Genomic DNA, 22,174 nt, shown 5'->3' on the forward strand with positions numbered 1-22,174 from the left:
AAAGTTTCGCTTAAACACGACTTTTGATAATCAATTGCTAAAGGCAAAGCTCTGTCACATACACACATACACACAACGCTTTGCAGTTTGAGTTTAGATCCTGAGTGTTCAGCTTAATTGACTAGTTTTTTTTTTTTTTTTTTAACTTCTGAATCTATAATACCCATTAAAGTGGAAAGTTCAGGCCAACTTTTAAATAAAAGCACAGCTGAGGTGAATACGGGACACTCCAATGCACAGTGGAGAGGTGAGCGCCTTCTCTGACCACCAGTGATCTCCTAGGGTACAGGTCTAACCTTCTCCCCTCCCCGGGGACTGACAGTGGACAGGAAGTCACTCACCTCTCCCCATCAGTCCCTGTTATCAGGAGATGCCTGGACCCCACTGCCACTGCTACACCCAAGGGAGAGCCTCTACGGTCAGGAGGGACCGCCTCAGCTAGCCCCGGCCTCACACTACAGCATCCCAGGTCATCTGTGGTTCCCTGCACAAGAGCTGGACACAGGAAAATGCATCTCTCTATGTCTTAGGTAAGCTGACCGTGGACAATTTAAAGCTGAAAGTGCATCTTATAGGTCACAAACTTGTAAGGTTTATTTTTGGCACTGGGTATTGAATCCAGGGATGCTTCACCACAGAGCCACACCCCAGCCCTTTTTATTTTTCATTTTGACACAGGACCTTGCTAAGTTGCTGAGGTTAGCCTTGAACTTGCAACCCTCCTGCCTCAGCTTCCTGAGTCCTGGGATTACAGGCACGTGTTACCACATCCAGCATAAGCATGTGACTTAAAATGTGACATGGTGTCTGTTAAAATATCATTGGGAAAAAGTGGGATTCTTTTGGGTGTGTTCTGTACTTTGTGCCAAATACATAGAAGTCATTTTTTGAATAAAATAAATATATATTCAGAATCCCAGTTTATGTAGTAGGGTCTCATTTCAAAATGACTTTTCATGGTGTGCCGGCATTTCTCAAGAGTCCTGGAGATCTGGAGATGTCGGAAACAGAGGGAAGGTCTTCATCTGACTCACCCTCTGTCTCGTGGCCTGGTGCTGTTTTCCTCGTGTTCTTCCCGTGCCTTAGTCCAAGAAGTAAGGCCGTTCAAAACGGGCTCAGGCAGCCTGCGGTGTTTCTCCACTTCTTTTCACAAACACACATTTCCTGTATTTATTATTTGTATCCCAGAAAGTAAATGTGGTTTGAATTTGCCAGTGGCCCTCAGTAGGAGCATAAGCTCAAAGCTGAATTCATGCCTTTTGTTTTTAAAATAATATTTGCTGTTTGAATAAATAGAATTGATTGTGAAGGATTTGATTTGGATTTTCAACAGTGTGAGGTCCTAAACGTCAGACTAAAATAGGGTCACAGGGGTGATAATTAGATCATGATTTTGACAATACTATAGCTCAAGGGAAGCATAAAGTGTGTTCCAGAAAGTGGTTGATACATTAGACTGACATGTGTGACATACAAAGATGGTTCAAGGACCGATCGCAAGCTCACAGTTACTTTCTGTCAGTGGTATTTGGTTTCTTCCTTACTAGATGGAAGCTGTGTTTACTTTGTTTAATTAATTAATTAGTATCATTACTTTTGTAAGGGGGATTGAACCCCAGGGTACTTTACCACTGAGCCACACCCTCAAACCTTTGTATATTTTTATTTTGATACAGGGTCTTGCTAAGTTGCATAGGTCCTTGCTAAGTTGCTGAGACTTTCCTTGAACTTGTAATCCTCCTGCCTCAGCCTCCTGAGCCGCAGGGATCCCAGGTTTGGGCCACTGTGCCCAGCTATCTATCTGTGCTTGAACTCCCCACATAGTACCTAGAACGTAGCAGGGGCTCTGTAGATGTTGGCCCCAGTGTAAATGGATAAGTGGGGCTTGATCTGGAGGAACACAGCTGTCAGCACACCCGTGGCATTTTTGAGGGTGCCCCCAGTCGCCACTGCACCTGAGGAGCACTCACCCTGGGAAGTGGCTGGTGTCTGTGGCTGGTGTCTGTTTAGGGTACCCACAGGTCTCACGCAAGATCAGAGGCCGCGCATTGTTCCTGTCAGAAGGCATCTTAGGGAGCGGTTTCCTCATTTTACAGATGAGGAAACAAATCCAGAAAGGCAAAGAAACTGCAAATTAACTGCAGATCACAGGCCGGTGGCAGAGGCAGGAGGGCCGCCTGCTCCAGGCAAGGCTGAGCCCTGGGAGCTGGCCTTCAGGCTTCAGAGCTTCCCAAATGACACTCTCATCATTCCTAGAGAGAGTCCCTCTCATCAGATTCTAAGTGGGTTCCTCAATTCAGTGCAAAGGGACTCTGGGCTGCCTACTGCGGAGTTATTTACCAGCATTTGGTTGCTTATTTCAGCCTCTTTGGGGCCGTTGTATCCAACAGTGCCCAGTTTTCTAGGAGGAGCGATGATTTCTCACAGCGTGTCCGGATTTTGGGTGTCCAGAACACTGCCCCTGGAGCCAATGCAGATGCTGGTGACCAGAGTACATGGGCCCAGAGGGAACTTTCCTGTCTCGTGGCCCCTTCCTCCAGACCTGTGGTCAGCACACCGTCCGTGGAGATCAGGAGGAAGTTAAGCAGACTGGCGTTGTTCCTTCTCCAGATGCCTAATGTCCAGGCCATTTTTCAAGGTGTTCCTAAGGCACCTTATTATTCCACCAAGTCTCCTCATGAACGCAGGCGATTCCTAACCGGGCTCTAAGGTGGAATGGGGGTCCCTCTTCAGCACTCACAGTGTGAGCACAGGCACTTTCTGACGGGAGGACACTGCGCATTGTCCCAGTGGACGTGGCGTCACGTGGCTCTGTCAGCCCATCAAGTGGTCCTTCGCAACTGGTATGCTGCAGTTGGGCATGGCTTGAAGTCCACTGGAACTCACAACCAAGTTGGGTTGAATCCAAGCTTGCTGAAGAGTGCTCATTAATGTGAAAAACATCTCGTTACCATCGTGTGTTTCTGTGCGGTGCTGGGGATTGAACGCAGGTCTCATTCATGCTCTACCACTGAGCTCACCCCTGGGTCCCTGGTCCCTCACCCCTGGGTAAATTAAATTTTTAATTTAAAATGTTTTAAGAACATAGCAAAGTGAAGAGAAACTTGAGGAATTAATGAGATGTGGTTTATGGGTATAGATACTGCATTCTATATTTGTTTTAGTAATTCTGGTAAAAGAACCTAGTAGATCAGTCTGCTCAAAACAAGTGGCCATCCATCCACAACCTGCTGGAGAGGCAGGTGGGAGCATTCATAAATCTGCAGGTGGACAGCAGACCTTCCCAACTCTGGAAGGAGACTACCACAGGAAGTGTCCAGGTTAAGTCTTCAGGTAGACTGCAGCCCTTCCGTCTCCAGGTGACTTAGCACAGGTGGTATTCAGGTAAGCCTGCAGGTAGACAGCAGGCCCCCAAATCTAGGAGGAGAGCTAACATGGGTGGTAGCCAGGTAAGCCAGCAGGTAGACTGCAGACCCCCAGCTCCAGGAGGAGACCTAGCACAGGTGGTATCCAGGTAAGCCAGCAGGTAGACTGCAGACCCCCAGCTCCAGGAGACCTAGCCAGGGAGCACCTTTGTTGTGGTCCCCACTGTCCCTCCCACGGTTTCTCTGACTCTTTGTGCCTGGTAGTTGAGAGTTCCTTCCTCAGCAATTGCTCTAATGGCGTGTCGGGGACGATAGTGTCGCCACAATAGGTAAGGCAGGGCTGCATTAGTTAATTTGTTATCAGCTTTCAGCTGGGCAAACCTTTGTCTAGAGTTGTGTTGGCTGTGGTTTTGTCACTGACTGGCACCAAGCTTCCCTACAGGATGTGGACAAGTGCTGAGAGTAGCCCTGGGTCAGTGGCTCCCAGAGTCTTGGGGGCAGGGGTAGGGCATTTAGCCAGACTGTGCTTGTCCTCGCTTTGGGGATCACTGTGTGCTTGGAATGTGTTTGCATCCCAAACATTCAACTGGTGGCGATAAGACCCTGGAAACTTTTAGCCCTGCTTCTCCCCACTCCCTCACCCTTGCTTTGCCGAAAGAAACGAGCTCCTGGTGCCAAGTCTGCAGGTCACAATGTCCCTATTGAACCCAAGCTTGCTCACACCACATATAATGCTTCTTTTGTTTCTCCACCTAAGGTATTCATTACCACAAAAAACAACGTCTCACAGATTCAACTGGAAGAAAGTATGTGGAGCAACCTGTTTGGGAGTCTAGTGAGGCAGGCACACGTGGCCCACTGGTTTAGACAGCAGCGTCAGTTATACCTACGTTTCTTTGTACTTTAGTTTCGTACTGGAAGTTCTCAAACGTGTACTTGTCAGACCTTCTCTGACGCATCTTAAACAGCCTGGCGCCGCGATTGCCGAGGTGGGATAACTCCTCCACCATGATGTCTCTGGGGACGCTGACCTTCTTGCCCAGGTCCATGCTGCCTGCATCTGCAACACAAGGTGCACATGCATGAAAACCTGCAGGGAGTGTCCCTGCTCTGGGCTCTAGAGCCACGCCTGCTGCTGCCCGGGACCGAGGTGCGGCTCTGCAATGGCAGCCCTGGGGAAACCCTGCCCGGCTCCTGACTACCTGCACGAGTCCGGGTGCGTCACTAACTTTCTCACCTCTGAAGTGTGGCTAGTGATAGTGATGATGAGTTCTCAAAGGCTTGATATGAGAAGGGAACGGGAGGCTTCCTGCAAGCCCTGGTGTGGGGCTGGCCAGCAGAGCGGGTGGAGCAGAGCGCGTGTCCTTGCTGCAGGCACAGTGTGGCCTTGTCATATGGGGTGCTCTGACAGTGCCCTTCACAGCTGTCCTAACAGGCCGTTTTTCTCCCCGCCCCCCTGTGTTTTTGTGCCAGCTCGAGCCGTGCCAAGCCCACTGGGGGCTCCCAGAGCAGCTCCCGGTCACCTCTGGGAGCTCCTCCCCTGGAGTCTCCTCTGCAGTTGTCCCTGCCTTGCACGTTCCCATGACACAGAATCCCTCTATGGTCTGAGCGCTCTCTAGGTTTCAGTGCTGTGTCCTCAGTATCTCTAGGGTGTAGTGCTGTGTCCTTAGTAAACGAGTGTCAGTCCCAGCTCTAATAAGCTTTTCCTACATCCAAAGACATTGAACTCTTCCACCTGCTTCTTGAGTCAGGAGCACAGTTTGGCACAGCCGATTGCAGGCTGCTATTTAAGGCACAGGAAGAAAAATTATTTTGTTGAAGCAACGTCGTCAGATGGTGAGACACATAGACCTTGATTCTGAGGTCTTCGGTAGTGCTTAGGGTGAGACAACAGACTTATTTATTAGATATGCCCCATTTTGCTTTGAAAAAGCTACTTTATATTTTGAGACCACATTGAGGAGCGCTCCACCAGTTACGAGAGTCATAATAATATTAGGACTTCTACTTCTGGGAAGGTGGAGATGCCTTTCCCAGCCCGTCTGGAAGGCCTACTGACAGCTGAGATGTTGCAGATAAAGCACTACACACCATGAAGCACGGAGGGGAGGCAGCTGTCCCGGGCGGGACCGGGAGGGGCAGGGGTGGATTCTCTGTGTTTTTCTAGCCCCAACCACCTGGGCCCTGCAGCTGAGGTCAGAGAGCCTTCGCACCAGCCCAGGGCTAGGAGGTGTTAGAGTCTGTAAACAAGTCAGGATGGCGCCTGGCATTTTGCAGAGGGAGTGGTTTGTGAAGTAAGGCCAGCGAGCCATTGAGTGTGGAGATTCCTGATTGGTTGACTGCTGTATCTAGTTTATGCTAATTAGATAAGCTGTGTGGAATGTGTATATACCGCTCCTGTCCTGCAGTAAACGGCTCCCACTCCTGCTGTATCAATCTACGCAAGTTGCTCGTCACCCCCCGGTTATTCTGCTGCAGCCGGACTGCGGCAAGGAGGAAGAGGACTTAGCAAGGCAACGGGACACTGTAACAAAGGCCTCTCTCAGTAACGCACCAGGAGACCCTGACCTCACCCTCCAGGGCCAGCATGTCCACAAGGAGAGCCAGAGTTTTGTTCTGAAATCAGGAGGCTGAGCTGACGCTGGGACAGTCCTCATGGCCAGTACCACACTCTGCCTCCCTGTGATGTGTGCAGACTGTGAGAGCCCACCCTCCATCCGCCCGGACGTAACGAGGAGACCTGAGCTGGAGTCGGCCCAAGCAGGGAGCCCCAGCTCCCACCCGACCCTGTGCAACCAGCCCCTCTCACAGTGAAAACAGAAGAAAGGGCAGTGCCCTTGCATCCCCAGGGAGGGCAGGAAGAGCCTGCAGAAGAGGAGCAGGGCCAAGCGGGAGAGCCAGGGCATCACCCCTTCCTGGGGTGTGGCCAGCGTTGAGCTCCACAGGGAGCACACACTCACCCTGAAGTCTCTGCGTGTGCAGCAGAGCGCGGGGAGCTGCTCCGTGTCTGCAAACCCCTGAAAAACTGGGCAGCAATACAGAAATGGGCCATTTCAATATTTAGTTCTAGAGTCAAAATAGCAAGTGTCCTTTAGATTTAAAATATGATAAAAAAGGAAAGAGATGGTATTCCTGAATTAGTTTGTTGTAAAACCAAGAGAAAGGGGAATCTGTCTCCAAGTGCGTCTGAAAAGGACCCAGTTAGCAGAGAAAGAACAGGACACTAATATGGAAAATCAAAGTCCAGGCTTTGCCAATCCAGCCTTTTCTAGAACTACGCACTCTGTCGTGGGATTACCTATTACAAATAATGCTTTGGGGGCTGGAGCTGTGGCTCAGTGGCAGAGCGCTTGCCTGGCACATGTAAGGCACTGGGTTTGATCCTCAGAACCACATTAAAAATAAATAAATAAAATGAAGGTATTGTGTCCATCTATAGCTAAAAAAAATATTTTAAAAAATAATCATGCTTTTAAACAAAATTAAGATTTTCCTGAGAAACCTTCCCAACAGGATATTCTCAGAAACTAGCCAACACTCCAAGAAGCAGCCGCCAGGGACACAGAGGTTGAGTCGGTCCTCCCGGGCAGGCCTGCCTCCTCACACCGGGCCTCCGACCTCAACAAGAGGCCAGAGCAGGCCCTACTTCCGCTGGCTCCATCCCCTGCTGCTGCCAGTTGGAGCAACGTGAAGGACAGCGTGCAGGAGAGTGGTTCCGGATGTTGCTGGTGGAATAAGTTTGACTCGAGGGCCACGAGACAGAAGCCAGAGGTGTGTCTATCAATTCCCTCTTCCAACAGCCCTGTCGTGGTCACACCACCAGTGCTTCTAAGAGGACCTTGTGACCTAGGTGATCACCACCACCTGGCCCTGGAGGTCGACGACAGAATCCGGGCCACTGTGGATGGAGGCGGGGACGCGACCTGGGAGGACAGGAGCCAGCAGGGTGCTTTGCTGGCAGATGTGCCAGGGCTGCTCTGCCTGCCGAGGGGATCAGACTGTGCAGGCACCACTGGCGAGTCCTGGTAGAACGTGGGGCCAGGCTCTGCACCAAGCCCACCCCAGGGCCTGTGGAACTCCTGGGAACCTCCCCCGTGCCACCAGGGGACTCGCTCTGGTCTTGTGCTGCGCTCAGCAGGCCCAGTTTCTGCCTGGCTCCTCTCACTGACTGAGGTCTAAAATGCAGATTGAGGCTAGAGTCCCAGCAAGGGTGAGACCCAGAAGCCAGGGAGGGGGGTCCTCAAAGGGGAAGAGGAGCAGACAGAAGAGGAATTTGAGATCGCATTTACCCCCACGGCCTGCACCTTTGAGTCCATAGGAAAGTCACTCCTCTCTGGCAGTGTGCCGATGTCACTCATGCTACCGTGGGAGGAAAGGTACCACGGGAGCCACAGGGAGCCTACGGCCTCCAGGGAGGGCACCTGGAGAAAGGAGCCGCTGTCAAGGCCCGTGTCTGTGACAATCTCTGCACCGGAGAGGAGAAGCAGGCAGAAAGGAGGAGGAGGAGTCACGCTAAGGACTGACTGCCCACTCTTCTTATTAATCAGGCCACCCCCTCCTTGACCCTTCTGCCTCCTGCTCCAGCGTCCACCAGGTCTGGCAGGCGTTTGCACGTCTTGGGTCAGAAGCACTGGAAGATGCACACAGGAACATGTGGAACCAGTGCTGGTTCGCAGGCGTCCACGGACGACGGTCGAGGGATCTGTGAGCCAGTGTCACTCACCGTGCACACAGCGGTATTAAAATTAAATTATGTGAGCATAACAATTAAACAAATTCCATCAAGAACAAGCAGTAGGGGGCTTGTGGCTCAACAGTAGAGTGCTTGCCTAGCATGTGCAAGGCCCTGGGTTCAATCCTCAGCACCATATAAAAATAAATTTAAAAAATAAAGGTACTGAAACTTCAACTAAAAAATAAATATTAAAAATAAAGAACAAGCAGTAATAAACAGTATCATCTCAGGATTCTTCTGCCACTTTTTCCAAGAGGGAAGCTCGTGGGATGACTTACGTCTATTGCATCTGCCTGGGGAAGCAGGTGTTTGCTCTGCTGTTGTGCAGCAGGGGATACTAGAGTGAGCCAGTGTCCCCTGAACCCACATCTGCATGTGCTGCGTCTTTGATGGCAGCTTGAGTTAGACACGAGGAGTATTCACACCACAGAATCTGCACAACTGCACACATCAAGGTATTTTCTACCAGACACTCAGCTGTTAAATATTGGCAGCACAGAGTTGGACACAGCATGAATGCTGGGTATGTGCTGAGTCAACACAGTGAAAGGCAAGCAACACAATCAACCTGCCGAGGTTGTCCTCTTTCCCTTCCTGGATCTGGAACGGCCGCCGGATGGATATCTAGGACCACCGTGGGCTGGGAAGGAGGACCTCTCACTCACTCCTCCAAAGTCAAAGGCACAGTGCCAGGAAGGTCTGGGGCTGCAGCCCTCGGTCACACATGTGACTCTCCAACTGTGGGAGGGCCACTGTGTGCTGGGGATCCAGGCCTGTCCCTCCTGTCACTCCTCCACCTTCACCTTCAGGGGACAGGGCCACTGTGTGCTGGGATCCAGGTCTGTCCCTCCTGTCACTCACTCCTCCACCTTCCAGGGGACAGGGCCACTGTGTGCTGGGGATCCAGGCCTGTCCCTCCTGTCACTCCTCCACCTTCACCTTCAGGGGACAGGGCCACTGTGTGCTGGGATCCAGGCCTGTCCCTCCTGTCACTCCTCCACCTTCACCTTCAGGGGACAGGGCCACTGTGTGCTGGGGATCCAGGCCTGTCCCTCCTGTCACTCCTCCACCTTCACCTTCAGGGGACAGGGCCACTGTGTGCTGGGATCCAGGCCTGTCCCTCCTGTCACTCACTCCTCCACCTTCCAGGGGACAGGGTCACTGTGTGCTGGGGATCCAGGCCTGTCCCTCCTGTCACTCCTCCACCTTCACCTTCAGGGGACAGGGCCACTGTGTGCTGGGATCCAGGCCTGTCCCTCCTGTCACTCCTCCACCTTCACCTTCAGGGGACAGGGCCACTGTGTGCTGGGGATCCAGGCCTGTCCCTCCTGTCACTCCTCCACCTTCCAGGGGACAGGGCCACTGTGTGCTGGGATCCAGGTCTGTCCCTCCTGTCACTCCTCCACCTTCACCTTCAGGGGACAGGGCCACTGTGTGCTGGGATCCAGGTCTGTCCCTCCTGTCACTCACTCCTCCACCTTCCAGGGGACAGGGCCACTGTGTGCTGGGATCCAGGTCTGTCCCTCCTGTCACTCCTCCACCTTCACCTTCAGGGGACAGGGCCACTGTGTGCTGGGATCCAGGTCTGTCCCTCCTGTCACTCCTCCACCTTCACCTTCAGGGGACAGGGCCACTGTGTGCTGGGATCCAGGTCTGTCCCTCCTGTCACTCACTCCTCCACCTTCCAGGGGCGAGGGCCACTGTGTGCTGGGATCCAGGTCTGTCCCTCCTGTCACTCCTCCACCTTCACCTTCAGGGGACAGGGCCACTGTGTGCTGGGATCCAGGCCTGTCCCTCCTGTCACTCACTCCTCCACCTTCACCTTCCAGGGGACAGGGCCACTGTGTGCTGGGATCCAGGCCTGTCCCTCCTGTCACTCCTCCACCTTCACCTTCCAGGGGACAGGGCCACTGTGTGCTGGGGATCCAGGTCTGTCCCTCCTGTCACTTACTCCTCCACCTTCCAGGGGACAGGGCCACTGTGTGCTGGGGATCCAGGTCTGTCCCTCCTGTCACTCCTCCACCTTCACCTTCAGGGGACAGGGCCACTGTGTGCTGGGATCCAGGCCTGTCCCTCCTGTCACTCACTCCTCCACCTTCCAGGGGACAGGGCCACTGTGTGCTGGGATCCAGGTCTGTTCCTCCTGTCACTCCTCCACCTTCACCTTCCAGGGGACAGGGCCACTGTGTGCTGGGATCCAGGTCTGTCCCTCCTGTCACTCCTCCACCTTCACCTTCCAGGGGACAGGGCCACTGTGTGCTGGGATCCAGGTCTGTCCCTCCTGTCACTCACTCCTCCACCTTCCAGGGGACAGGGCCACTGTGTGCTGGGATCCAGGCCTGTCCCTCCTGTCACTCCTCCACCTTCCAGGGGCGAGGGCCACTGTGTGCTGGGATCCAGGTCTGTCCCTCCTGTCACTCATTGCCCCACCCTCCCAGGGGCGAGGGCCACTGTGTGCTGGGATCCAGGCCTGTCCCTCCTGTCACTCACTCCTCCACCTTCACCTTCCAGGGGACAGGGCCACTGTGTGCTGGGGATCCAGGCCTGTCCCTCCTGTCACTCCTCCACCTTCACCTTCCAGGGGACAGGGCCACTGTGTGCTGGGGATCCAGGTCTGTCCCTCCTGTCACTTACTCCTCCACCTTCCAGGGGACAGGGCCACTGTGTGCTGGGGATCCAGGTCTGTCCCTCCTGTCACTCCTCCACCTTCACCTTCAGGGGACAGGGCCACTGTGTGCTGGGATCCAGGCCTGTCCCTCCTGTCACTCCTCCACCTTCACCTTCAGGGGACAGGGCCACTGTGTGCTGGGGATCCAGGTCTGTCCCTCCTGTCACTTACTCCTCCACCTTCCAGGGGACAGGGCCACTGTGTGCTGGGGATCCAGGCCTGTCCCTCCTGTCACTCCTCCACCTTCACCTTCCAGGGGACAGGGCCACTGTGTGCTGGGGATCCAGGTCTGTCCCTCCTGTCACTTACTCCTCCACCTTCCAGGGGACAGGGCCACTGTGTGCTGGGGATCCAGGTCTGTCCCTCCTGTCACTCCTCCACCTTCACCTTCAGGGGACAGGGCCACTGTGTGCTGGGGATCCAGGTCTGTCCCTCCTGTCACTCACTCCTCCACCTTCCAGGGGACAGGGCCACTGTGTGCTGGGATCCAGGTCTGTTCCTCCTGTCACTCCTCCACCTTCCAGGGGACAGGGTCACTGTGTGCTGGGATCCAGGTCTGTCCCTCCTGTCACTCCTCCACCTTCACCTTCCAGGGGACAGGGCCACTGTGTGCTGGGATCCAGGTCTGTCCCTCCTGTCACTCACTCCTCCACCTTCCAGGGGACAGGGCCACTGTGTGCTGGGATCCAGGCCTGTCCCTCCTGTCACTCCTCCACCTTCCAGGGGCGAGGGCCACTGTGTGCTGGGATCCAGGTCTGTCCCTCCTGTCACTCATTGCCCCACCCTCCCAGGGGCGAGGGCCACTGTGTGCTGGGATCCAGGTCTGTCCCTCCTGTCACTCACTGCCCCACCCTCCCAGGGGCGAGGGCCACTGTGTGCTGGGATCCAGGTCTGTCCCTCCTGTCACTCACTGCCCCACCCTCCCAGGGGCGAGGGCCACTGTGTGCTGGGATCCAGGCCTGTCCCTCCTGTCACTCACTGCCCCACCCTCCCAGGGGCGAGGGCCACTGTGGGTGAAGATCTATGCCTCTCACTCATTTCTGAGTCTTCCTGTATGGCATGCTGTCCCTGAGCACAGAGATCCCACGTTCTGCCCTCCTCTGCCCATAAATGGACACCCTGTGTGGGGTCTGAAGGCGTGTTCATCTTTGCTTGGTAAGTTACAGCTCCAACCCCAGCTACTCATGCTGCCCTCGTGCCTTTCAGGTTGTGTTTGTGGCATGAGGTCATCTGTTGAGAATAATATGGTCAAGCATGCTTCACTACTGATGTCAGCCACAGTGGTCAGCACTGAGGCCGGTCAGTGGATCCAATCTGCACTTTACACTGACGTCCGCCTGCAGTTATCTGGAGGACAAAAGACCTTTCAAACAGCCCCCCATGGATGCCTGGCTTCAGCAGTCCTGACATGGGAAAGAAGAGGTGAGCCCTGGCAGGCGGCTGTGTTGTGGGCGTGTTGACGGAGGCACAGAGATCCGGCCTGTGCTTGTGTAGGACACTTTCATCTGTCCACAGGAAGACAGACAGATATATTACACAGCTGGGCGCAGTGGCCACACTAGTAATCGCAGCAACTCAGGAGGCTGAGGCAGGAGGATCACAAGTTCAAAGCCAGCCTCAGCAACTTTACAAGGACCTAAGCAACTTAGTGAGACTCTGTACCAAAATAAAAATATAAAAAGGACTGGGAATGTGGCTCAGTGGTTAATGCTCCTGAGTTCAATCCCTGGTACAAGAAAGAAAGAAGGCAGGAAGGATGGAAGGAGGAAGAGGAAAGAAAGAAAAGGTATATCGTGCGTAATACAACGTAGTATATAATATATATAACATTAAAATCACAGTCTAGACTACGATTCAGAATAATGCCTGATAAGATTCTAATTGATAAAATTTACTGACAATTTTTTTCTAGATAAAAAGATTTAAGAACCCACCTGGATTTTTTATTTTCCTATTTCATGTATCTTTGTCTTAATTTGACTTTTCAGACTATTTTACAAAATCTTTGGAAATTTGCCATTAATGAAAACACTAGTGCTGCATAAACCCCTAAGCGTTTAAGAAATGAGTAACCCATGTGTGGAATTACACAGACAGAACCATCAGCTACTGTGACAGAATCCGAATGGAACCAGAGAGAACTATATCAGAACTATATCAGGCCCGAGAAAGACCGGAGAGAACAGCTGGGTCGAGGCTCGCAGTTTGGGCTTTGTGGTAAAGCAGGATTGGGCCGGTCCTCTGGGACCAGTGTCCTGGGTGCCCTGTCAGGTCCGATGCTCAGGAAGCCTGAGTCCACCAGGTGTGACTGTTGGCCAGGCTCAGATACCCAGGTGTGCTGCCGGCTCTGGCTTCTCTTGGTTTTATGCGAAGGCTGATGTGGAAAGGTAAACCCCACAGAGGAAGACTCCCGAAACTGTGCACGGACTCCTCTTCTGTCCCTCCAGCATTTCACCTTTGACCCCAGGTAGGTGAGGCTGTCCTGGTGTCCTTGCTTGAAGGTTGAAGGTGTGATTCACTCTCCCAAGACACTCGTGCAGAGAAAGGCTGCTGGGGAGTCTTTCCTCAGAAGTCTGAGCCTGGACTCCATTTTCCAAAGGGCCCTGGGACTTGGGTCAACACTGCGGTCTCCTTGCACTGGTGGAGAGGGTGGCTGAGGCCTGACTGCCAAGCCACTCAGGAGTCGGAATCTGGGAGGACGGAGCTCAGGGGAGCTCTCCTGGCCGCCTTCCCCCTGAGGAGTGGGAGGCTGGTGGGAACCCAGCCCGGGTTCCATGTCCACAGCAGCGCTGCATTTAGAACAGGCTTCCTGTTTTCAGACCACAAAGCAAACTCTCTTCCTGAAATTACCAAAATAATCTGCCCAGTTCTTGTCTGTCTGCCCGGGGAAGCTGGGCCAGTGAGGAGGAAAACGCCCACAGGGCCGGCGGGGACCCTGCGGGGCGCCTGCAGGCCCGGCTCTGCCCTCCTGTCTCTGAAGCCCGCTGAGCTGTCAGGCAGCCCGGGCTGCACTCAGGCAGCCTCTGCAGCCTCACCCCGGGGCCTGTAGGTTGACTCCTTCCCATCCACGGTCACCCACTGCTGCCACGTCCGTCTGTCCTGCCTCTGCCCACTGTGCCGTCCGTTCTTGTCAGGCCAGGCTTCCTGTCCTGTATCTTCCCCTCTGCTTTCAGTGTTGAGGTTTGAAATGAGGGGAGGACCTTGGCTGGTCCTGGGAATTAGGCGTGGACTCCGGGTGACAGGATGGGTGACAGCATCCCCCACTGACCCTGTGCAGAATGGCTAGATGCCTCTTGTGTTCCTGTCTCTTGCAGTAGCACCTGCTAGATGCCAGCAGCTGCGGCTGAGAACCCTTTGCAAAAGTGCAGGGGCTTCTGTGGATCTGTCATTCAACACTGCCACACAGCCTGGCCCGGGCACGAGTGCCATCTTGGGGATCCTGACGGTGGCCATCCTTCGACACAGCAAGGACACGATGAGGAGGAGGGGCCACCTGAGAGCCCTTGTTGTGGGCGTGTGGCATATTTGCTCCATGGACACAATCTGACCCCAGCTCAGAGGGGATCGTGCTGGACTTGGTGCAGTCGTGGTGGCAGGGGAGCCGTCTACCTTTTAGCAGCCATCCTGCACCCTGGCACTTGCACTGGCCTGGGCAGCGCCCTGAGGCTGTTCCTCCCTCACGGCTCTGGCCTCTCCCCGCGAGGCCCTGGTGGGGTTCCCATCTAGTGTCTAGAGGGCCCTGGCTTTGCTGGCCCTGGCTCCTGCTCGTCCTCCTCCTGGGGCCGAGTGTCTCTGGCGTGTGACGATAATGCAAGACGACATCCTGCCTCACCGGGGAGGAGGAAGGGGTCTGGAGACACCCTGCTCCTTGCATTTTCACGGAGGGTGGTCCCGCCCACTGGGCTCATTTTGTTTCATAATCAAGATGAAAACGGTTGCACACTGTATCTGAGATCACGCAGAGGGCTGCCTCCGTGTCTCTGGAGGCTTCAGGGCGTAGTCCCCAGGATGCTCCATCCTCAGAGGGAGAGCACTGCCACCTCCAGAGGCAGGCCGCTGTGACGTCCCACGAGAGCCCCGAGCCGTGGAGGAAAGGGGGTGGGAGGGTTTCCTCAGGCGACAGCCCTGGTCACCCCACACCATCTGAGCGCTTGGGACTGGCGCTCACCCGCAACGGGAGGGTCACCAGACGGTGGGTGGCCAGGGTCCCCTTGGCAGAGCAGTGGTTTGAGGGTTCTGCCCTCTAGGGAATGAGAGTGTTTCCCCTTTACATTTCCCGGGAACAATAGTTACATTGTAAAGAAGTAGAAAGGCCTGAGTCTGAGCCGGCAGGAGAACCCAGGTTTGGAATGAGAGCGCAGCCGAGGGGCTGATTTAGGCAGGACTTCCAGGCAATAATGAAACAAGTTATCCACAGTCCAGTTTCAAGGTGAGCAATTTGTCTCAGACTCAAGCCATGGTCTGAGTTCTGCCTTATTGACCAGGAAAACTGTATGAACAATTTCAAATAAACAACCTGAAGCAGGAAGCACAAAGATACAATTTAAAGAAGCCTGGATTTTGGAATTTTGTATTAGTACCGATTCGGTTCTGGTAGCTTGTTCAGAATTATTCTCCTTTTATTCTACTCTAACTCAACATCACAGTAAAACACGAGAACAAACTTCAGTCCAGGACAGTGATGGCGGTTTTACATCACAGAAAACAGAAAACCAACTAGACCGCAGGACCTCAGCTGTCACCAGGCCGTATGGGTGCAGGAGGACGCTTGCTGGGGGTCATGCCACACAGCCACACAGCCTGGCCCAGGGCACTAGTGCCACCTTGGGATCCTAACAGTGGTCATCCTTAAGACTCAGGGAGGACACGGCGAGGAGGAGGGCCACCTGAGAGTCCCAGGTCATGGCAGGTGCCAAGGAGGACGCCGCTCACGGTCACCAGTGCCCCTGCGCCTCAGCCCCAGGCCTCGGCTGGCTGTGGTGAAGGGCTGCGTCCCGTGCCACTGGCGGGACGGCTGGCAGGCCAAGTGCCACAGCGTGTCAGGGTGGCTCGCCTCGGCCCTTGCAGATCTGGGTCCTCTGCTGAGCCTGGGACTGGTGCTGGCTCTGCTCATGGGCAGAATGGAATTCCCCTCCCAGCCATCAAAATGCAAAGCCAGAGGCACTCGCAGAGCTTTACCCAGACGAGGTGGAACCCACTGGGAATGCCTCCCGTCTAACTATGGAAAAAGTGTCCCCAGTCAGCGTTTGGGGACTACAGGGACTTTTTCTGTCTTCCTCAGAAACTACAAGCAATCGTGGGTCTCGCACACAGGATGTTAGTGAGTCAGTATGACGTGGAGGCTGGCTTTGAGCGCACAGACAGGAATTCTCAGTGAGCCGCAGCTCTTGGGGAAAGGGGGCAGAAGGAGGACGGGGCGTGCGGCTGGATGTGCCTGGAGACCAGCTGGTGCAAGGCCCGTCCAAGCAGGAGAGAAGGGCCAGGCCGCAGCCAGCGAGCACGACGGGCCTCAGCTGCTGCTCGCCTCAGCCCCCTGCAGTTGCTCATCTGAAAATAGCTCTCCGCCCAAGGGGGGACTGCACGGCCTGGCAGCCACAGGCCGCAGCCCGGGGCTCAGGAGCCCCAGGACGCCGGCACATCAGAGTTAGTGTGAGCTGCTAGTGCCGCGGACGCGCATCGGTACCGTTTCCGTGGACTTCCCTCATGATGGCGGACGCCTGCTGCCTCCTCTGCTTCACCAGGGCACTGTGTGACAGCATGGAGCAGGTCCCTGTAGGCAGAGTGGGGCGTCACTGAGGCAGCCGCCCTCCCAGAGAGCTGCCCCATTCTAGCACTGCTGCTCTCTGCTGGAGGGCCTGGCTGTGCATCCCTGTCGGGTGACATCTGGTGACAGGAGTGTCGGGCCAGTCCTTCCTGTGCACTCACACAATGTCCCCCAGCAGTGAGGGAGGAGAGCTGCCCGTCCAGGGTTATTTTTAACCCACCATTGTCTCCTTGGCCTTCGAGTGTACCCACGTCTGGTCCGTCCATCCCAGACAAGGGAGAGAGAGGGGGGCACCAGAACAAAGAGGCCCCCGGTCAGCGCCTGACCACTGGCCCGCACAGCTGCCCCTCAGCCAGAGTGCGCTGCTGCACCCTGCCCTGAGCCTCCTGGACAGCGACCGGCAGCCCTCGGGGAGCGACGTACTCACCTTGCTGCTGGACGCTGGACGGGGCCTGGGAGCAAGGGCGATCCTGGAGGAGACCTGGAGATGGAGAAGATGGCGGAGATGGCGCTTGGGCCTGATGGGTTTTATCCTTGAACCTGGGACGGCATGGTCCCCAGCTCTGACTCGAGCGGGACTGAGCCTCTCTGAGGAGACTGGCATCCCACTGACCTCATGGACTATATATAGCACCAAATACTTCAGCTACTCATATCTTCCTGGCAGAAGAAAGGAACAGGGGAACATTAGCTTCTCTCCATTGTTCCAGCTTGTGAGATGTGAAGGAGGGTGCATCCACGGACCCGCAGAGCCCCTATCCCTCACCTTCTGTTGGAAGAGACCGCAGCCAAAGGGGACTTGAAAGACTTTCTACAGTGTGGTCCTTACACTGTACCTCAGTCGAGGTGGCAAGAGACGTACCCGTGAATTAGAACAGAGTGGTGGGTCACTCATAACCAAAATGAACACTATGGACAGGGACATCTCTGGAGACCTGTGGGCACCCACAGAGCTGGCCCTGAGTCAAGAGTGAACGTGGACGCTCAGTCCACAGACGGCTTCACTCCTGAGGGTACGGGGGGGGCATTGTTAGGGACACGTGGCTGAGCAGGAGCCGAGCCTCAGAGATCAGGTGCTGCACCGTGGACCTCAGGTCCAGGGCTTCCGCAGACGGAGGACATGGGGCTGGAAGGTGGGCCACATCAGCCCCTGGCTCTGGCACAGAGCATGCTCCCTTCTGGACTTCCGTTAACGGTTTCCCTGCTCTGGGAACTTGCCTCGCTCCTCAGGCCAGGGACACTGCTCAAAGGCGAGGCCGTCACAAACCCTCCACAGTCTCCTGAACACAGTGCCACATGGAGTCCTTCCACCTTCTCTGCTTCACGGCCCTTTCGGTTGTTTTGTTAGTCAAGAGGAGTGACTGAAAATCCCAGACAGAAACTTAAGAGAAGACGGAGCCCTTCTCTCCTGGTAAGGCTGGGCTGGAGGTGAGGAAACCGGGGTCACCTGCTAACCTCTGCTCTACCTTCCAGAAGTGTGGGCCCCAGAGCCTCGTTGTCTGCCACTGCTCCTCAGCCTGCTCAGAGCTCAGGCAGCAGGAAAGCGCCTGTCTCCCCAGCGCACATCTTGATGCTGGGCAAGGTCGTCTGTATCCTGATGGGCAAAGGCAGTCGTGCAGGCACAGGTGGCTCAAGAGGCTGAGTCGGGCTGTGCTCTGACTCTGAGAAGGAAGATGGTGGCCATTGGGTGAACACCCCAGTCTCTCCAAGTATGTTGACCGGAGTCTGCTTGTCCATCATCCCTCCACCTTTCTGTGCACCCATGTAATGTCTTTTTCCTGGTAAGATAGGGAGTCCCTGTGTCTTGGCTTCTCCAGTCCCTAGACTTGTGTCAGGCATGAGGTTGTGCTCAGGGGCCAGTGTACGATGGCAGGGCTGGGGTAGGTCGTGCAGTACATAGAAGGTTGGGTGGCTTTGGGTCCTCTTCTAGACACCATAGACACATGGGAGATGTGGCAGTGAGGTGAATGAACAGGGATGAGGTCAGGCAGGGGAGTGAGGCTGGAATAGGCTGTGTGTTCTTAGGCTGGCCGCAGGCCTCAGAGTGTGTCCTTGGGTTGGATGTAGGATGCAGAGGGCAGGCTTAGAGTGCAGGCTGCAGAGGGCAGGCTTAGAGTGCAGGCTGCAGAGGGCAGGATTAGAGTGCAGGTGCAGAGGGCAGGATTAGAGTGCAAGCTGCAGAGGGCAGGATTAGAGTGCAAGCTGCAGAGGGCAGGATTAGAGTGCAAGCTACAGAGGGCATGATTAGAGTGCAGGTACAGAGGGCAGGATTAGAGTGCAGGCTGCAGAGGGCAGGATTAGAGTGGAGGTGCAGAGGGCAGGATTAGAGTGCAAGCTACAGAGGGCAGGATTAGAGTGCAGGTGCAGAGGGCAGGCTTAGAGTGCAGGCTGGAGAGGGCAGGATTAGAGTGCAGGTGCAGAGGGCAGGATTAGAGTGCAGGTGCAGAGGGCAGGCTTAGAGTGCAGGTGCAGAGGGCAGGATTAGAGTGCAGGCTGCAGAGGGCAGGATTAGAGTGCAGGCTGGAGAGGGCAGGCTTAGAGTGCAGGTGCAGAGGGCAGGCTTAGAGTGCAGGCTGGAGAGGGCAGGATTAGAGTGCAGGTGCAGAGGGCAGGATTAGAGTGCAGGCTGGAGAGGGCAGGATTAGAGTGCAAGCTGCAGAGGGCAGGATTAGAGTGCAAGCTACAGAGGGCAGGATTAGAGTGCAGGTACAGAGGGCAGGATTAGAGTGCAGGTACAGAGGGCAGGATTAGAGTGCAGGTGCAGAGGGCAGGATTAGAGTGCAGGTGCAGAGGGCAGGATTAGAGTGCAGGCTGGAGAGGGCAGGATTAGAGTGGAGGTGCAGAGGGCAGGATTAGAGTGCAGGCTGGAGAGGGCAGGATTAGAGTGCAAGCTGCAGAGGGCAGGATTAGAGTGCAGGCTGCAGAGGGCAGGCTTAGAGTGCAGGCTGCAGAGGGCAGGATTAGAGTGCAGGCTGGAGAGGGCAGGCTTAGAGTGCAGGTGCAGAGGGCAGGCTTAGAGTGCAGGCTGGAGAGGGCAGGATTAGAGTGCAGGTGCAGAGGGCAGGATTAGAGTGCAGGCTGGAGAGGGCAGGATTAGAGTGCAAGCTGCAGAGGGCAGGATTAGAGTGCAAGCTACAGAGGGCAGGATTAGAGTGCAGGTACAGAGGGCAGGATTAGAGTGCAGGTACAGAGGGCAGGATTAGAGTGCAGGTGCAGAGGGCAGGATTAGAGTGCAGGTTCAGAGGGCAGGATTAGAGTGCAGGTGCAGGGGGCAGGATTAGAGTGCAGGCTGCAGAGGGCAGGCTTAGAGTGCAGGCTGCAGAGGGCAGGATTAGAGTGCAGGTGCAGAGGGCAGGATTAGAGTGCAGGCTGGAGAGGGCAGGATTAGAGTGCAAGCTGCAGAGGGCAGGATTAGAGTGCAGGTGCAGAGGGCAGGATTAGAGTGGAGGTGCAGAGGGCAGGATTAGAGTGCAAGCTACAGAGGGCAGGATTAGAGTGGAGGTACAGAGGGCAGGATTAGAGTGCAGGCTGCAGAGGGCAGGATTAGAGTGGAGGTGCAGAGGGCAGGATTAGAGTGCAAGCTACAGAGGGCAGGATTAGAGTGGAGGTACAGAGGGCAGGATTAGAGTGCAGGCTGCAGAGGGCAGGATTAGAGTGCAGGTGCAGAGGGCAGGATTAGAGTGCAGGTGCAGAGGGCAGGATTAGAGTGCAGGCTGCAGAGGGCAGGCTTCGAGTGCAGGCTGCAGAGGGCAGGCTTAGAGTGCAGGCTGGAGAGGGCAGGATTAGAGTGCAGGTTGCAGAGGGCAGGATTAGAGTGCAGGTGTAGAAGTCAGGATTAGAGTGCAGGCGCAGTGGGTAGGGTTAGAGTGCAGGTGCAGAGGGCAGGCTTAGAGTGGAGGTGCAGATGGTAGGGTTAGAGTGCAGGTGCAGAGGGCAGGGTTAGAGTGCAGGTGCAGTGGGTAGGCTTAGAGTGCAGGTGCAGAGAGCAGGATTAGAGTGCAGCTGCAGAGGGCAGGCTTAGAGTGCAGGTGCAGATGGTAGGGTCAGAGTGCAGGTGCAGAGGGCAGGCTTAGAGTGCAGGTGCAGAGGGCAGGATTAGAGTGCAGGTGCAGAGGGCAGGATTAGAGTGACCTATTGCGATCGCTTCTAGGCAGCCATTTAAGGTGAAATTGTTTATTAGGAGTCCGTAAAAACTCTTTTGGCCAAGCCTGTGAATTCGCTTCCCTCTGGAGATGTTTGATTGCCTGGTGCTCCTGGATCCAGCACTTAGGTGGCCTCCATTACTCAAGCTGCTTGGCCCTTGAAATCCGCATCTGTAAGATGGAGTTTTCAGGACCCACCACAAGTCACGAGGATTCCCACGTAACGTGGGCAGCAGTGCCTTGCACTTAGTCCCTTTGGCAGTGTACTCTTCCTCTTCCTCTTACCATCCCTGCAGCGTGGACAGGTTTAGCTGGAGCCTCAGGACCGTGAACTAGGTGGTTTAATAAGGAGTAAAAACACTTGAAGGAGGCCCCCTTTCCCATGGTGGTGTTCGCAGTTCTAAAGAAACAGCATCAACAATCATTTTGTTAATTTTGGTTTCCAAAATTAAAACAGATATTTGTAAAGGTTTTTTAAAGTTATACAGGATATGATATATTGTTTTTGTTTATTTTACTTTCCCAAATGGACTTAAAATTGTCTTGCTTCATTTTTTAAACTCACTTTCAGGTGCTAGCTTGCTGGTGGCCTAGTTATTAAAGGTTCAGAGGAGGGAAGACTGGACGGCTGGCCTGAGTGTCAAGCAGCGTGTGCAGACCCTGCAGCTTGGGACACGGCCGCGGTGGGTGCTCAGAGCACCTCAGTTCTGTTGGAAAGCTGCTGGCACCACCAGGTCTCTGCTCCCACTGCACAGGGTCCAGCAGAGGCTGAGCCCCAGCTGGAGTGTGTTACCCCATTCTCCTTTGTCCCCACCCCTCGTCCCCAGGGAGGCCTGCAGGTACCCTTCCCGAGGCTTCCTGTGAGGTGAGCACATGGGTCCCTTGTCCTTCCCTTGGGCACTTAAGCCAGTTGGTGCAGAACACAAAAGGTGGGTCTTGGTGCTAGGGCTTGACATGTGGAGAGTCTGGGGAGACGCAGATTCCAGCACCCCTCAGCCAAGCCTGATCTTGGCTCCTTCAGCTTGTGCTAAAGAGAGATGAAGAGGCTAAACACCTAGGCCACGTGGCCGCCACTCGAGGACTGCAGCCCACGGAGACCGGAGGCCACATGGCCCCTCTCCTGGAGCACTGTTCTCAGACTTGGGCCCCTCCTCCACCACCATCCTCCACACCCATCACTGGGTTCCATTTTGAGCGGCGGTGGGACAGGAGGACTTCAGGCCCTCGTTCTGTCTCGACCCTCCAAGAGCTGAGGTGCTGCACAGGCTATGCACACAGCCCCCCATATCTCAGGTAGACACACCTCCGCACCAGCTGCAGGTTCCCCTCCCTGGGGTGGCCATTCTTCCTCAGGTGCAGAAAACCATATGCAGGGGACTCTCCCCTTGTTCTCCCAACAAGTGCTCACTGGGCAGCCATCAGGCACAAGGTGTGGTTCATGCACCAAGGAGCAAGCGCTGTGTCTTCATCCCCGTGGAGAGCATCTGGACACGACATCCA

The 22,174-nt window shown here is 55.0% G+C and overlaps 1 protein-coding gene across 1 annotated transcript in view; it reads right to left on the bottom strand.

Moving 5' to 3' along the window:
* The window catches only part of Myoz2 (myozenin 2), a 33,557-nt gene extending 17,030 nt beyond the window's left edge, over positions 1-16,527 (bottom strand). Inside the window, exons 1-2 of the mRNA XM_027952318.2 lie at positions 16,452-16,527; positions 4,256-4,425 (exon numbers count right to left, since the gene is read on the bottom strand). Coding sequence (XP_027808119.2) covers positions 4,256-4,425; positions 16,452-16,527 — 246 coding nt within the window. The remainder of the gene's footprint in view (positions 1-4,255; positions 4,426-16,451) is intronic.
* Positions 16,528-22,174: the final 5,647 nt, after the last annotated feature.

Source organism: Marmota flaviventris, chromosome 7, assembly GCF_047511675.1.
Source record: "Marmota flaviventris isolate mMarFla1 chromosome 7, mMarFla1.hap1, whole genome shotgun sequence".
Classification (NCBI taxonomy): Eukaryota; Metazoa; Chordata; class Mammalia; order Rodentia; family Sciuridae; genus Marmota; species Marmota flaviventris.